Source organism: Psittacula echo, assembly GCF_963264785.1.
Source record: "Psittacula echo genome assembly, chromosome: 23".
Taxonomy (NCBI): domain Eukaryota; kingdom Metazoa; phylum Chordata; class Aves; order Psittaciformes; family Psittacidae; genus Psittacula; species Psittacula echo.
Window position 1 is genome coordinate 6,367,281 of NC_137748.1, and position 17,572 is coordinate 6,384,852.

Sequence of the window (17,572 nt, forward strand, 5' to 3'; positions counted from 1 at the left end):
GTGTTCTAAACCCAATGGCTGATGTTTGAATTCAGTCTGCAAGAACTTCATTGTGATCAGATGCAGCCAGAAGGGGGGAGTGTAGGCTAAGCTCCATGGGAAGAGGAACATCCCTGGCCCTGTGGTCTGATCTAAAAGCTGTATTGGAGCAATGAGGTAATAAATACACAGTAATCAGTGAATTAAATGCTCACTGTTGCCCTGCACAGTGCTGTGTATAGGTGCTGTATGTTGTATGTACTACAAAGTTGTCCCTAAGCTGTTAGTAAAAAGCATGTTCTTGTTTGATCTGCTGCACTTGGAATTGAAATACTGATTCCAGATGTGTTCAGTCCGAGATTAACAGCAGTGCATTTCAGCTAAACCCAAACTTTGGCTTAGTGTACTTACTGGACTAACTCGTGCTAAATCATGATCTGGCTCAACCTGAAGTATCTGTAGACGAGATTATGGAACAAATCAGCAAAATGCACAGTTGTAGTTTGCACCCACTGGCTTTTTAGGGGAGATAATGTCCATTTTCAAAGTGGTGATCAGTGAGCTTCAGATCTTTGAGCCTGAAATCTGTACCGAAGGAATCAATAGAAACTGTAATAAAGAACTTACCTTGTGAATACCTGTCTGAAGGTGCTACACTGGGAAGGTCAGCCCTACCTCGTGGTCTGACCAGAGTTCATTATGGAAATCAGAAAGCCCAGGCATAAAGGCTGACATAGGCTGCTTGTTTTGCAAGGCTCTTGCAGCACAGTTCTTTATCAAAGTTTCTTTAAAAAGAATCTGAACAAAGATCTGTAAGAGAGAAGGTCCTGGCATGAGTAGATGAGTGATGAAAGGGTAGAAGTAAACAGCCAGGGCCAGTGGAGTTCATCATGAATCTCTGCTGAGGCCTTTGTTTTTCCTTATAATTATTGAATAAACTGGAAAAGAGAGTGAGTAATGAGGTGACAAAGCTTGCTCTTATGGATCTTGGTGACTAAGAAATCAAATGGCAGAGGGAATTCAATATAAATAAATAGAAAGGGATGTGTGGGAGGAAAGACACTCCTAACCTCGGTTAAAAATGATTGCTGTTTTGGGCCAAGATCCCAGGTCTGATAGTTTCAAGGAGATGCTGGATCCATGCTCCATAGCAGCCTGAGCCCTGTTGTTAAGAATTATTACTCATGATTAATAAAAGAACATGAACAAAGCAGAATATAGTTTTGTACCTGTATTTAAGGTACAAGCAAAGACCAGTGCACTCAGTTCCTGTCTGTCAAAGGATGTAGTAGAAATAGAGGAGACTGAAAGGAGAACAAGGGCGTGCAAGTGTGGAGCAGCTGCTGCATAGGGGAGGAAGAACTGCTCTGCCTGCAAAAGGCATGACAGAGGAGGACACAAGACAAAGCTGGTATCATCCCAGGTAGCCTGAAAGAGAGTGGAGGCTGATACTATTTAGAGAAATTGTGTCTGCCCCATCCCTGGCAGTGTTCAAGGCCAGGTTGGACATAGGGGCTTGGAGCAGCCTGCTCTAGTGGAAGGTGTCCCTGCCTGTGGCAGGGGGTTGGAACTGGATGAGCTTTAAGGTCCCTTCCAACCCAAGCCATTCTAGAATTAGTTACTGCCTTTTCAGATACAAGACTTGGGAGACATGAAATAGAGCTGGTTCAGAAACATGAAAGGAGGTGTTTGGTCGTGCAGGCAGTGGCAGGCATGGTGAGATGCTGTAGGGCACTCTGCGTTCGAAGTTTACATGGTTCCAAGGGCACCTAGGTGAATTTGTGACAGAGAAACCTACCATGGATCCTTAAATACACAGGAGCAACACCTGGCTTGTGAAATCCCTGAAGTGGACAATTAGAAGGCTGGGAAAATAGTTGACTAAGCAGGAGTCTCTGGTATATTGCCCTTGCATCCTTGTCATAGTGCATCCTCGTCATAGTGCATCCTCCTGGCTAACATCTGCTAGGACCAAACTTCAAGTTAGCTGGACATGGGTCTGACCTGGTAGAACTGGTTTGCTGTTTGTACTTCTGTTTGTTGTATTCTGCTGTGCTCTAGGTTTGGACTGATTTCTTGGTTTTGCAGGTAAATCAAAGACCAAGGAGAACCGCCAGTCTATCATCAACCCAGACTGGAACTTTGAGAAGATGGGCATTGGGGGCCTGGACAAAGAATTCTCCGATATTTTCCGGCGAGCTTTTGCTTCTCGAGTTTTTCCACCTGAAATTGTGGAGCAAATGGGTGAGTGTAATCCAGAGAAGTATGACTGGGTTACAGGATAGAGCCTACTTCTGGTTTGTAAAGACTGGGTATTAACTAACAGCCTTATGATGCTATAACACAGCAGTTTCTTGGGGATCTAGTAAACTGACAAAGCCTGTTCTTCCCCTCTTGCTGCTGAATGTGTTTCTTATTCTTGTTACTTGGCTAGAGAAGGGGACAAAGAAACAACATGAATACTCAACACTGAATGAATGAGATACATGGTTTAAGTGAATACTTTTCTGTTGGAACTGAAATGCTTTTGGATTCTGCATTTCTTTCTAGCAGTGAGACTGAATGCTCCTGTTCCTGACCTACTGAGCTGTCTGCGTAGGTCAAAGGAAATTCTGTCTTAATGATCCTGCTCTATATATTAAATATCTGTGGTCCTGGGTTATATGTCCAGTTGCATTGTAAACCTATATCCTTCTCACCTGGGAAATGGAGCATCTTGTGTGACCTATGCTTGGTCAGATTTGAAGTGCTGGAGAGGATGCACAGGCCGTGGCACGCCTTGGGGTTTGTGAAATAAAAGCTCAGGTTCTAAATATAACTTTTTTGGGGGGGGAGAGTTGGTGGGGAGGAAAGGCAGTCCCATGACTTTGTAAACATGTGCTGGCAGGTGGCTAAATGGTGCTGGTTTTGATTTGTAGTAAGTAGTATGCAGCTGCGGGTGTCTTATTTTGTCCCATAAAGTGGCTGGGGCTGTTATAGCTGGTCCTTGTTCTCTGAATATACAATCTCTGTGGGTTCATATTTAAACTTGGAACCTGTAGCTGTGTAGTTCCTGTGTACGTTTGTATTTCTTGATCCACCTTCCCTCTCCCCACAAATGAAGCAATCAAACTTTTGATTACAAAGCTGATTTTCATCTGAAGATGGGTCCTGTTTGTGTGTGGCTGTTCCCAGTGCTTGTGGAATCAATGTTAAACTTCTCTGTGAAGTGAGTTGGGTCTCTTCTTAGTGATTTGAACACTTAGGGAGAAACACTGGAGAAACCCTGCAGGCCAAGTCCAGCTGGTGCACAATTCTCTCCTGCCTTTCCACTTCACATCCATCTGATAGCCAAGGCTTTCTGGGGCCTGATCTTGGATCGCTGGGTTTTTGCTCCTGTGAGCAAGTCATAACTTCAATGTCTCTCCTTGACGGTATCAAATACTTAAATTTGTTAAATAGATATGTAGAGAGAGGAAATGAGAGAAATGGTGTTGGCTGTGGAAACAAAAGCTTTTACCTAGATATTCTGTTGTGCCCAGTTCAGAAATGCTGCTGACAGCTGGCCTTTGGAAAGCCCAGCATCCCTGACTTGAAATATTCTTACCTTTTGAAGCATTTATCATATACATTCATGGCTGCAGTACAAAGTCCTTAGATGTGACCATATGTTAAGGTAAAAGATGTACACTTTGAGAATTCTCATCAGTGTCACTGGGCTGTGCTGAGGAAAATGTGAGTAGGTTACAGATAATTAGAGCTTGTTTTTGTTTTCTGTGGCAGGGTTGGAATTAGGTGATCTTCGGGTCACATCCAACCCAAACCATTCTGTGATTCTCTGATTTGGTGGTAGCTTCTCCTATTCAACTTCCCTGGCTGTGTGCAGTCTGGGAGTACAATAAGCAGTCGTGTGTCAGACTGTGATTGCATTCCCTTAGTATTATCATTAGCTGAATTAACCTGTCAGCTGGGCACTCCTTGGGAGTGATGTGCAGCAGCTACCTTTGCCATGGAGGACCTACATCTCCACCAGGTACCTCTGGAGAAGGTTGGAATCCTTGCTGACTGCAGGTTATGGAGCTGCTTTGCAGGGTGTGCTGCTCAGATGGTTCTTCCTCTTAATTGCTGTTGCTTAATACAGGAAGACAAAGATTCTCTGAAGGACCACTTGTATTTTGATTACCCTGGGCAATGAGTTTAAGGTGTGCCATAGTATTTATATAAATACACAGACCCTTACGTGTGCATGTTTACACACATACTCCACAAAGCAGCATTTTTCTGGTAAGAAGGTAGGCTCCCAGCAGAGCTCTCAGCTCTGTGATGAAGCCCAGGGCTAAAGGGCTTATCTGAAATGTGAAAAAACAAAGCTTTCTGACATTCATTTGCTTTGCCTTAGTTAGAACTTGCTCTTAACTATGTTTCAGATCTGAAATGTCAGTGTGACAGCTGTTCACCTTTGTATGTAATTTATTGGGAAAGGAAAAGAAGGAATTTGCTTGCTATCTGGTGCTCTAGTGCTCACCCAGAGCTTGGTTTTGCCGAGTGCTCACAAACTGCAACTCCCATTGCAAATGCAATAAATATTTCTGTCCCATAACTACATAGAGGCTCTACAGACCCTTCAGAGATTACTTACAATTTGTGTGTGGTGTATCTAGCTTCCAAGCAATGTGCTGGGTTTGAAGCATATAAATCAGCAGTAGTTAACCATATCATCCAAGAGTGTAAATGCTACTCTGATGCTACAATCTTTGGTTTATCCAAGAAAAGAGGCCTTAGCTCAGCTTCATCTGGTCATTAAACCTTGCCATAGCTCCCTGCTGCCTAAGGGGCAATTTACTTTTCCATACCCATGCTTTTCCCAGCAGAAACGGAAATAAATCTGGATGAAGATGGAGGAAGGTGTCTTGAAACAAGAAGCGCTCTTCTGTCTTAGTGCCCTCTGAGGCCTCCCTAGCAGTGATACTTTAAAGGAAGGAACTTTACACTTGCAGGGCACTTTCAACTGGGAAGTGATTTTTCTGACTTGTGGCCCATTAATTGTTGTAAAGGCCACTGAAAAATCAGATTCTGGATGTACATACTGGTACACTTAATTAACAGGTAGAGAAATCTTTGGTGATACAATCCTTTTGAAAGAAATAGAACCAGAAAGAACCCAAATTCCCCACCCTCTCCTGTTACCATCACTAAGTAGGTTAAGTCAGACTTTTCCAAGGCAATTTCTATTTCCTCATAGCCTTTGTAACATGTCCTCTGACCTCTTGGGATCGCTTGGTTTCAGAGCTCTGTGTTTTTGAGTACAGATCACTGTATAAAAATGAAGTATTAACAAAACACAAGATGAACATTCGCATTAGCAGATAGTCAGGTACTATTTTCTTCCTTGGATTCTGCCTGTGAGGTGGAGGCTTGTCTTTTAAGCTACCTTAAAAATGGATGCATTAATGTTCTTGAAGTACTCGGATATTATACAAGAGGAATAATAATGGAAAGGATCTCATGCCGTTTGTTCTTAAAATAGGATCATTTGAATGAAAGAATGGGTGTCAGACATGTCTAACCTGTAACTGAGGTGACAGAAATGGCAGAGCGTCCCAAGGAGGCCTATTGCACTGCTTCCTGCATCTTCACCATCAGCAGTTTTCAAGTGTCTGTTCTCAGGCTTGCAGCAGTTCATCCATTGCTTATTTCTGTTACGGTTTTGAACGAGGCTTTTATGTACTTGTCTGTTCATGTTTCTCTTCAGTATTCTCAAGGCTGAGATCTCAGATTCTCAAACCATTCTCATAACCTCTGGATCACCAATAGTTGTTGCTTCTGTTCCCTTGGTCATTTCTTCACCGCTTAGAAGCGTGATGACCAAACCAGGGCACAGTAGTTGAAGTGCTCATCAGTTCCAGCTCAGTTGGTGGCTTTTGCCTGTGCCTCAGTATATATGCCTCTTTATAATCCTCAGGAGGGAGATTTTTCAGTTTTGCAACATGCATGTAATTATTCCTACCCCAATTTAGAAACTTGTGCATCAAGTTACATTGGTTTTAAGTGAATTTAATCCTGCCCATCAGTTTATTTGTAGCTCTTGGTTTTGTAATGTGAAGATGTGATAGTATTCTCTTCCATCTTCCAGGCTATTAATAAAAGCACTGCATACCAGTAAATTCAGGCTGGATCCTTTCTCGTTGTGCTTTAAAGTTTATAGGGTTTTTTTCCATTAACTTTGTGTTTTTCAATCAGCTTATGTGTTTCCTACATGCTCATGAAGATTTATAAGACCTATTTATATCTTTATGAAAGTCTAAATCTCCCTCTATTGCTTTATTTGTTTTTTTCACAGAATCATAGAATGGTTAGGGTTGGAAAGGACCTGAAGATCATCTAGTTCCAACCCCTCTCTGTGTGACCTCCTACCCTTTCCTAGAGGGAAGTTGTCTCAGGCTGATCTAAGAAATTCCTTTTGGCTATTTCTTGTATCCTTGTTTTTTTTTTTTTACCTACTTTAAGAGATATTGTGCCAGAATTTTCCAGTAATTAAGTTAGTGACAAGACCAGATCGCACAATCAATAAATAGCTGAGATTGAAAGAGATCTCTCAAGATTTAGTCCAAGCCTGTGCCTCCCTTCCTTTTCCATTTATAACGTTCTGGATGACATTCACTTTCTTCCCTCCAGTGTCTCACCCACACTGTCCAAGTCTCAGTGACTTTGAGATGATTTCACCCACTCTGAGTGCTCCTGGGTGAAGGTCATGTCCAGGTAATCTACAAATATCTAATATGCTTGAGGGCTGCCTCTTGTTCTTTTCCTACTCCGATTTCCTATTCCTGCCCATTGCCAGTGATCTTCGTAATAGCTGCCACATAACACATGAAATCTTCATTTGTGTAAAGAAGTATTTAGCAGTTTGAACTTAGTATTTTCTTTTGTTAGCTTTTCTTAATTGAGAAGTGTATCAGTGCTTCCTTCTGATGTGGTGGTAAAATGAAGTGCTCTACTCAGGCTGAAGCACATGGTTCCCTGTGGCCAGTAAGGCTGAATCTGGTCACTTAACTCTTTCTCTACATATCTAAAGACCTCTGTGTGCACTTTCTTTGTGGAGGACTGCTGGGCCTACTGTGTAAATCTGTAATCTGTTCACGTATTGAATTGCTGAATGCAGTCTTGGCCTTTGTATCAGAAAGGATGCAGTAAAACTGGAAGCACTTTGAAGAAAGTCATCATGATGGTTGGACTAGAAAAGCTGTGGATTGGCTTGAAGATCTTCAGCCTTGGGAAGAGACCACTGGGAGAGATATGAGAGAGAGGACTTCAAAACTCTGCATGGCCAGGAAAGAACAATGTTTGCTCTTCGACACAGGAAGGTGGAAATGTGGAGGTCTCAGATGGCAGGCTTAGGAGGAAGAGAAGGGGCTTGACACCAACTATGCTGCAAGGAATTTCTATGTTGATGGCCATAGTCAGGTACTGAGAAGACTTTTGCTCTTACTTCACCTGGCTGCAGTTGTGGTGTTGGTTAGAGGCAACATCACTACTTGGCAACCACAGTTTTAGTCCAGCTGGAAAACAAGGCCTTGAGACATCCCAGTCACCTTGTTACATTGATACTTGTTTATGTTGTAATGCTGTGTGGGTAAGTGTTCCACAAGGCTTTTACAAATTATACCATGTTGACTTTCTAAGTAGACTGAAGTGATGCAGCTTTATTCCAAAAAGGAGAAAATGCTGGTGAGATTTATGGCTATTAGCATCCAGGTGGGAAATGCCTGTAAACATCAGCTGCTGTATTCAGCAATCCATCCAGCAGTTCTGCATAATCTTCAGCTTAAAGTAGCTGCATTCTTGTAGCTTCTCTATTAAGAGACAGAGGCATTTACTCTTCTGCTACAGTGATGACTTCTTTTAAAGATGGGCTTTTTTGATAGATGCTCTCATCTGAATCCCCTTTCCTGTGAGTCCTGATTTTGTTTGTGTAGCCAAAGGCATTCCATTGGGAGCTTCTCTAAAGCTGATTTATTTTCATTTTTATCAAATTCCATCAGAAATTGATAAATGTCCTGCCATTGTCATAAATCTGGTTATTATTTCCTTATATATGCGTGCATTAAACTTCTCACAGCCAAACCAAGTATGCTGAGAAAGCTATAGGAAGACCTTACTGACTTGGTTGTCTTCTCTTTGCAGTGGCAAATGATTTGATAGATCAAGAAACTGGCTATTGAGAATCCTTTTAAAATAAACCCTTCTGGTTTAGGTGTAGCCTTTGCCCTGTCACAGCTTTGAGTTAAAAACACAAACAAGTTACTTGAGTCTTGCTACTTGTCGGTAGAACGTAAATCAAACAGGAAGATTAACTGAAGGCAGTGATGCAGGCTGGAGTAGTTCTGGGTTTACAGGATGAGAGGAGGGGAAAATCCCAATCAGCTCTATTTTTGGGGAAATTTTGCCTGTGTGGCAGGTGAAGTCTGGGAACCCTGATCTGACTCAAACCTGCTTGAAGATGAATGTGCAAAGATAAGCATCTCTCCCTGATGTGTGCAGATCGGTACTTCACATCCCTGCAGTTCCCCCAGTAGGTTCATCTCAACGATACAATCACACCAGAATGCTTTGATTTTAATTAAAAGGGGAATTACACTCCCAAGGAGAAAATCCCTCTTATACTAAAACATTCTTCTGATCTCTCAAAAGAAGTGAGAGCTGAACAAATAAACTTGATCTTGTCTTCGGGTAAGTGATAGAATCATAGAATAGTTAAGGTTGGAAAGGACCTTGAGACCATCTAGTTCCAGCCCCCCTGCTATGGGCAGGGACACCCCACACTAAACCATGCCACCCAAGGCCTCATCCAACCTGGCCTTGAACACCACCAAGGATGGAGCATTCACAGCCTCCCTGGGCAACCCATTCCAGTGCCTCACCACCCTCTCAGTAAAGAATTTCTTCCTTATATCCAATCTAAACTTCCCCTGTTTAAGTTTTAACCCGTTACCCCTTGTCCTGCCACTACAGTCCCTGATGAATAGTCCCTCCCCAGCATCCTTGTAGGCTCTGTTCTGATTCAAAATAGAATTTGACTTCTCTTGGTAACACAAGTAACTTTCTCATTCTTACCAGATTTTATGATTTTTTCCCTAATGTTTTGTGCAGAATGTGTCCCATGTTGGTATATTTTAGTTCCTGTTAACATATTTATTCAACCTCTAACGGTATGTCATTAAATTTCATCATTAAGTATCATGTTACAGGAATGACCTTTGATTTGGAGGCCTCAAGGTAAGCTGAAGGAGGTAGAGATGTCTGCACTGCTAATCATTTGTGTTTAGAAGATTCTCATAATAGTATTGACATTTGGGCTGCATTGGTGAAAACAGCAAAGAGGAGATAAACTTAATCAAAATTCCTTTGTGGTGCCCAGGATCCCACTGTGATCCGAGACATCACATTTGTAGTTTGTCGTCACCTGCCTATTTTAACAAAGTCCTGCTTGTGTTTAGAACTTACTTAGGCAGGTGAACACAGTTCTGCAGGGAAATCTCTACTGTAGTGGCTAGTGGCAATTTTGTTGGAAGAGGAACTAATTGCCTTGGTTTCAGGAATGTTCTTCCACCCGACTAAGACCCAGCTCTCAGTGTTGCTCATTCAGTGGCAATCAAGTCGTGGAGCAGATGGTCAGTAGTGTCCTTGATGTTCAGATGTGGGAGAACTAAAGCCTGAGTGTGAAATACCCAGCATTGGCTGAGCTTGTCTGGGTATGATTTGGTACCTGTTGGGTTGTCTCTGGGTACCTGCTGTGCCCCAGAGCTGGTATTTGTGCTCTGGAGGGGTGAATAGCAAATGGCATTAGAGTCCAGCTGAGGACTTGGGTGGGCAGCTGAAGCAGTAGCCAGCCTTTGACCAGCCTTCTTTCTTTTTGTTCCTCCAGCAGCCACTCTCCTTTATTAGGTAAGAGATGATGCTTTCTCATGATAAGCAAATTTGACTAGGAAGAGGGTGAGAATCCTAAGAAGCTTTCTAAGCAAGTTTATCCAAAGGCCAGGGTGCTCCAGCTGGAACTGCTGCTTTGCCTTTTGCTTTCTATATGCTCCCAATGTGGGACATGAGACAGCTGTAGCCCTTTGCAAAAGCTATGTTAGCTCAGGTAGAGGAAGGGAATATTGGAGCTTTTCAAGAAGTTCAGGTTTTGGGGGCTGTAGAAGAGAAGCTTCTAGTGGCTATAACGAGTTTGTATGTCCTTCTAGAAGAGGGAATGTGGATTGCAGGAGAACTAGGAAAAAAAAGTAGGACCAGACTGTGCTTTGTGTTTCTTCTTTGAAAGCATACTAGAGAAAACTAATCCTCCACAGCACCATTTCCCTGCCTTTCTCTGGATGCTCCCAGGCCTGTTCACACACATGTGCCCTGACTTGCCAGTAGCCTTTTGATAGCCTCTCTGGTTGAGCACAGCGGAGCTGTCTGAGCATCAGTTTGCTTGGGATTTCCCTTCAAAGCATCACTCATCATCGAAATCCTGCTTTGTGCTGTTTGGCTACAGAGGTGATCATGTTCCTTCACGAAACACGTTAACAATACCTTTCGTGACATTGATTTGACAGGAGGAGCTTTTAATTTATCTACGCCTCAGTCGTTCCTGTGCGAAATTCATCTTTACTGACAGTCTATGGTGTTTATGTACTTGACTCGTAGATGCCTGAACGTTGACTAAGGCATTCTTCTTAGCTGAAGCTCTTGAATTTTATCTTTTGTAGTAAATGTTTTACCTGCAGAGAAGCCCATAAAACCCATTCAGCTTTATTCCTGTGCTCATTCAATGCACCACTAGTGCTCTGTGGGACTTTGGTAGGGATCAAACCCTTCTCATAGCAATGTTCTCCTGAATCTTCATGCCAGTGTACGGACAACCTGAAAGAGAAAGTGAGCAGTGCATGTGGGTAATAGAAATTGTTTTGTGTTGAGCAGTTATTGAGATTGAAGTTAATTCTTTATTGCTATAATATTCAGGAGTAAAAGAAATCACAGTTGAGTATGGGTAAGTTAATACAGGATTAAAGGACTTGTTCTTTAAAGGCAGAAGGTTGCTTGTGAGGTCTGTGTAGTCATGAGGACTCTTGTGTGGAGTGAACTTACCACATAGCTGAGACAAGCCAGAAACCAGAAGGGAAGTCATTCTATGTGGGTGACAAATAACTCCCTGTGCCCAAGCTTGCTGAACTTTTGATGATGGTAGAAACTGAACTTGATTCCTCTAAGGCTGAGCTCTGTGCCATCAGTCTGCTACTTTGTTGGGCTTTGCTTTTAATGTGTGTCTTAAGCACTACAGGACTCTTGTTGGATGGTTTGCATCCTTAACAAAGTCAGACTGCAAGAATATGGTGTAAAATTAATGCATTGTGAATGTCATCTACAGCATAAACCAGTTTTTACTGATTAAGGTCTTGCTTTTTACCTCAGACAGTTAATACCTCAAGATTTCTAAGGTTTCAGTAAATTTTCTTGAAACAAAATATGTGGGGTTTCATCTTCAGATAGGTTCCTGTGTTTCCCTAGAGGAGAGAATTTAAATGCCAGTGCTCCTGCACAGTGTTCAAAGCCCTCTTATTTAAGTGAATGTTTCAGGTCTTCCTGGTTACAGGTCAAGCTTTTGGGGCTGATGGTTCTAGTGGTTCTTAGAAGCCTTTTTGTTCTCTCAGTATTTCTCCTATGAACTTGCAATTATAACTAGGTGTATTGTAAGGAACTCATTAAAGCCCAATACAGGGGTGAAAAGGCCTTTATTAGATAATGCTTCTTGTTTTCTCTTTCAAGAATCAGATTAATGTGTTTGATCCATGTCTACATTGGGAGCTCACAGGCTGTTGAGTAACTTTGAGGGTCTCATGCTTTGTTTTCCTTACATACGTGAAAATTAAACTCAGTTGGAGCTCTTCTGTGAAGAAAGGCTTCCTTTGTAGGCACTTTGTAGGCACTTCTTCCTCTGGAGAGAGAAACCAACCAGGTACAGTACATGCCTTTCCTAAATTGCTAGTACATCTTGGCTTGGTGTTCAGGGCATATGGTGATATAAATGAAGTGTCTGCAGCCCCTCAGCATCCCTAGAGTTGGGTTGTGTTGAACTGAAAAGTTATTCACATGTTTACCAAGTGGTCTCTATTGCTTTGGATTCCTAACCAGAAGTTATAATTCAGGCTTTCAGTCCTTAGCTGTTAACTTTGTGTGCTTAATGCATGCAAGAGCATTTGTACTCTTCCACGGGTTATTTTTCCTGGCCCTTGCCACATCATTGGAACGATTCTGACCCAGCTTGGGAATTCTGTGTTTGAATTTCACTTATAAAGGCACTGAGTAGAGCTAAGACTAATGTATGTTGCAGCCTGATCCCTGTAATAGCACTACTGTAAGCAGCAACTCCCTCTTCCCTGTACTGCTCTTTCCATCATACGCCTGCTTTCTAAACATGCTCTCTCCTGTTCTAGGCTGCAAGCATGTGAAAGGCATCCTCCTGTATGGACCTCCAGGCTGTGGTAAAACACTTATGGCGAGACAGATTGGCAAGATGCTGAATGCCAGAGAACCGAAGGTGGTCAATGGTCCAGAAATCCTCAATAAATATGTGGGCGAGTCCGAGGCCAACATCCGCAAGCTGTTTGCTGATGCAGAAGAAGAACAAAGAAGGGTAATGCAAACATAGATAAATGGCATGGTCAGGATGAATGTGCCTAAATAATGGCCGGAAAAGAGGTTTATAATCAGAAAATAACTGCTTGCATTAAAAGCCTGAGTCACTCCTTAGCTTGTGATTATAGTTATTCCCTGCAAGTCAGGGAATATTAGTGTTCTACAGATGGACACGCTGGCCACTGGAAAAACACTCTTAGAACCTGACAAGGTACCTGATTTTCTAGCCAGCTATGCTAAGGATGGACAGTTAGCTTCAATTCCATGCAGGGTTATTTTCAAGTAATACAGTAGGGCCTGTCATGCTGTGCTTTGTATTATGGGGTGTCAAGGGCTCAAAACAATGCTGAAAATTGGGATTGCACAAATTTTGCTCTCTTTTTCTGTTCCCTTTTTCCTTTTTGGTGGGGGAGACATAATCTAGTTGGAATTTTGCTACTAAATTCAGGTGACACATATCATAGGCTGAATTTCAAATAAGCTTTCATGGTTCACGTTTTTGAGTTACAGCCTTATAGGTATATTATAAGCCTTAAAGTGCTGTATCCGATGTGTCGTTATTTTTCCTCAGCAGGACGCTAATGGATGGGATAGTGTCTCAAAACCAGAGAGGTCTTTTAAATTGGAAGTGGAGATGAAGATTCTGTTTTTCCTAAGCTTGTTTTTTTCTTATCCATTACTTTAATCAGCTCTCAAAAGCCCCATAGAATCATAGAATAGTTAGGGTTGGAAAGGACCTTAAGATCATAAAGTTCCAACCCCCCTGCCATGGGCAGGGACACCTCACACTAAACCATGCCACCCAAGGCCTCATCCAGCCTGGCCTTGAACACCGCCAAGGATGGAGCATTCACAGCCTTAAAGGGTGTAAATACTTATTTCATGTGTGCTATAGTAATTTTTCTGCTGTGGATCACTTCATCTTGATAGATCTTTCTGATAAAGAAAGTACATCAGGCAAGTCACAGCTGAATACAGGGAGGGCTTTTCAGAAGACATTAGCAAAGGACATTATATCCCTTAATTTTATTTGCACCTAAGAAAGCTGCAGATTTTGACAGTGGCTTGAAATAACTTCATTTTCTTCTGCCGAAGATTTATTAATTAGTAAGTCAGCTTTGCATGGTAACCCATCCCAGTGGAAAGAGTCTCCTCTCTGCTTATTGCAGTCTGGCTGAAAGCTGTGAGCTGCTTTTCCTTTGCAATAACACACCTGTTAAAATAGGCTTTATAATGGCTGGAGGGAATGGTCTTGATGACAAGTTGTAAGATTAAAAAGGTCTCGAAAAGGTTGGTATTGTAATGACTTGTGTCTGGGGCAGATTGCCAGGGACAGCACATTTACCCAGTGTTAGTATGGTCTCCACTGGCCACAAAAGATGTTTGAGAGGTGGAATTTGAAGGGAAGAAGCTTCATAATACAGTCACAAAAAGTATCCTGTTCTCTTACCAGCTGCAACTGCTTCACCTTTGAGTGAACCTGGAAATAAGCAGTTCTGTTCCTGATTGGCACTGAACAAATGGGCTCCTTAAAAATGTTCAGAACAAAGCTGCTCTGGCAAGGCCTGTATTTACTAACTTTAGTGCAACTGGGAGTATTTCCCACACTGGGTGCTTGCCTCCACAGACATGCTTTGTTCTCCATCTCCCTTTTGGATGGCTTTCCCGGACACTCAGTACTGTGACTCTGTGTCTGAGCTGTGTGTTCCAGCTTTGGGCTTTTGCTTTTCCCATTCAGCCTAGTCCTCTTCCTTGGATGTCAGCTGTGAAGCCGTATGTTTGGGCAAAGCCTACCAACCATCCCATTTTGGAGGATGGCAAGATGTTACTCTGGGAAGGGGTCACACATAACATGATGCTAAAAGCCCTTAGAGGTATCAATGTTCTGTATCTGTGGGACTGAGCTTGTTGAGAAGTTACTGTTTTGTTTGGATGGCTTTCAGTGATGACATGGGGCATTCCTGACATGTTTTTCTCTCCACTAGCTTGGAGCAAACAGCGGTGTGCATATAATCATTTTTGATGAGATTGATGCAATCTGCAAGCAGAGAGGAAGCATGGCGGGGAGCACTGGAGTTCATGATACTGTTGTAAACCAGCTGCTGTCTAAAATTGATGGTGTAGAGCAGCTCAATAACATCCTAGTGATCGGTATGATGGTGCTTACTTTTCTCTGTTATGGTGTTCTGGTTGAAAACTGCTGATACTTTCCTCATTGCAGGTCAACTAAGTTATCATTAGTGGTATTATGTCTGTTTGGACTAATCCAAACTGAATGTCTGCTATTTGTCAAGCATCAGGAGCAGATTTAAAGGGAGATAGCACTCAAATTGGCTGATATTGCTGCTTTCAAAAACTTCCTTCTTTTGCTTTTGATAACAAGTGATTCATAGTCTAAGAAAACTTGCAAGGAATGATGTGTATTGGCATATGAAGGACTGGGGCTTCTCTAGCTGTGCTGTCTAGTTGACCTGATGCCAGGAGCCCTGCAGATACAGTCACAAGTACAGGCTTGATTCCTATTGACTCTGCTTCAGGGCATGACTTTTCCTGCATTTCTGAAGATGGGGATGTTTTGCCTGTTTACTTGAGATTCTTTGGGGTATCTTCTGAATTCTGTGGGCTGTGTTCGGGAGTTGGAGACCCACTTAGTAAGCTCAAATAATGCTGATTTTGGTTTTTAACTTTGAATTTAGGAATGACCAACAGACCTGACCTGATTGATGAGGCTCTGCTGAGACCAGGGAGGCTGGAGGTGAAAATGGAGATTGGTAAGCAAGTTGGCATAGTGCAATGCATAAGCTCACATGTACTTAATAATAAAGCAAATATTTATCATAATGTGAACCAGGATGGCAGAGGTGCTAAATTTCATGCAGCTCCCTCCATAACGTTACAGGTTTAGTACCTGCATCTTTAGTTGGCAAAATGAAGCAAGGCATTAGAATAAATGATCAGATGATAAGGACTGACCACTGCTGGGGACTGTGGACATTTTAAAATGTCTTTTCACATACCCTCAGCACAAACAGTAATCAGTGCAAATTATCAGACCATTGGACCCAACAAGATGCATCCCAGGATGGTATAGTCACTGAGCTGCTCTCCACTGTATTTGAAAGGTCATAGCAGGAAGGCAGAGTCCAGGGACTGGAGAAAAGAGAATGTCGCACCTACTTGATAAAAGAGGAGTAAGGTGCTTCGTAGGAACTCCTGACCAGTTAGCTTCCCCTCAGTGCCCAGCAGGATCATAAAGCATCCTCCTGGAAGATACGCTGAAACACATGGAGGACAGGGAGGTGTTTAGAGACTGCAGACATGGCTTTACAAAGGGCAAATTGTGCCTGACTAATCTAGTGGCCTTCTATAGAGGAGTAACTGCGTTGGTGGATAAATGATGAGCTACAGATGTAATTTATCTTGACATCTATAGGGCCTTTGATAAGGTCCCCCACAGCATTATTGCCCCTGAATGAGAGAAATTGGAGTTTGATGAATGAAGCGTTAGATGAGGAATCGACTGGATGCCGTGTCCAAAGAGTTGTAGTCGATGGCTCAATGGCAGGGCAGTTCCCAACATCAGGACAGCCTGGAGGGTAGATGGATAGATTGATGGCAGCCCTGTGGAGAAGTGTAGTTTCTCACTACTCGTGTGGTGAGGGACGGAAGCACTAGTTCCCTCTGAACTAGGGTCAAGATATAGAGCATTCACAGAATGCGGGTCAGCAACAACTTATTGCGCAGTTACAATTCCTTATACCTGTTGCCTAAGCACCTCCCTAGAGTCAGCTGGTTCCTGTCCCTCCTGGCAACTTCCTGTCACATCACGTGTTCTTCCATGCGCCAATCCCTACAGAGAAGGATTTTGGGACACTGGGGGTTGAAAAATTGGACACGAAGCACCACTGTGCAGTTACAGTTCAGAAAGCCAGTTGTACCCAGGGCTGTATCCAAAGCAGCATGGCCAGCAGGTCAAGGGAGGTGATTCTGCAGTTAGTGTAATTGAATGTTCTCAAACAAAAAGCACTGTCAAATACTCTGCTTGTAAGAATGAGTTGCTCATGGTGAGAAAGAGCCTTTGGAAGCCAGACTGTTGAGGAGCAGGAAGGGCTTTGCTGAAGTTGCTGTGCTGAGGTGCTGACTGACTTCTGTTTAAAATCTCAGGCTTGCCAGATGAGAAGGGTCGATTTCAGATTCTTCATATCCACACGGTTCGGATGCGGGAGCACCAGCTGCTGGCTGAAGATGTGGACATTGCAGAACTGGCAGTGGAGACTAAAAACTTCAGTGGTGCTGAATTAGAAGGGTTAGTTCGAGCTGCTCAGTCTACAGCTATGAACAGACACATTAAGGTCAGTCCTGTCATCTCTCACTGGGGAAAATAATTATGGTTGGAGTCTTTTCTTGAGTATTTACTTCCAAACGGTATCTCAGCCTACCTTAGGAGAGGGAATTCATACAGACACTAACATTTCATTGTGCTTCTACGTCGTTCTGAATTACCTCTTTCATCTAAGCCCCTTTCATTGAGCCACTTGACCTCCAAGAAGCTCTTGCATAGCTCAGTGGGGATGGAAGGTGCTTGTCAATGTATTTTGATAAAAACTGAAAGTAGAGTCTTGAGCTCAGTGATATGGATTGGACCCAGGAGTCAAGAGATGGAAGTGAGAACAGCCAGTTATATAGGAAAGATGCATGCTGGAGCCTGTCTTCCGTTTCAAATGAGTATTCGCTTGATGATCATCCATAAGAGACTTACAATATTCACAGCTCCTTCCATTCCAGAGGAACATTGCCTTGCTTCCCCGTGCTTGCTGATTTTCTGAGGTCAGTGTATCTTTAACTAGAAAGCAGTTAAGGACCATGAAATGTCAGGTTATATTAATCCAGATGCAAACCACAGTATTTGATGGTGTTGAAATATGAGATGATTAGTTCG

General features: G+C 42.7%; 1 protein-coding gene across 2 annotated transcripts in view; it reads left to right on the plus strand.

Annotated features, from left to right (window-relative positions):
- Positions 1–17,572, plus strand: part of NSF (N-ethylmaleimide sensitive factor, vesicle fusing ATPase) — a 64,503-nt gene that overhangs the window by 26,385 nt on the left and 20,546 nt on the right. For both annotated transcript variants that reach the window (XM_080633590.1, XM_080633589.1), the window contains exons 8-12: positions 2,068–2,223; positions 12,432–12,631; positions 14,619–14,784; positions 15,330–15,404; positions 16,798–16,985. In XM_080633590.1, coding sequence (XP_080489716.1) covers positions 2,068–2,223; positions 12,432–12,631; positions 14,619–14,784; positions 15,330–15,404; positions 16,798–16,985 — 785 coding nt within the window. The remainder of the gene's footprint in view (positions 1–2,067; positions 2,224–12,431; positions 12,632–14,618; positions 14,785–15,329; positions 15,405–16,797; positions 16,986–17,572) is intronic.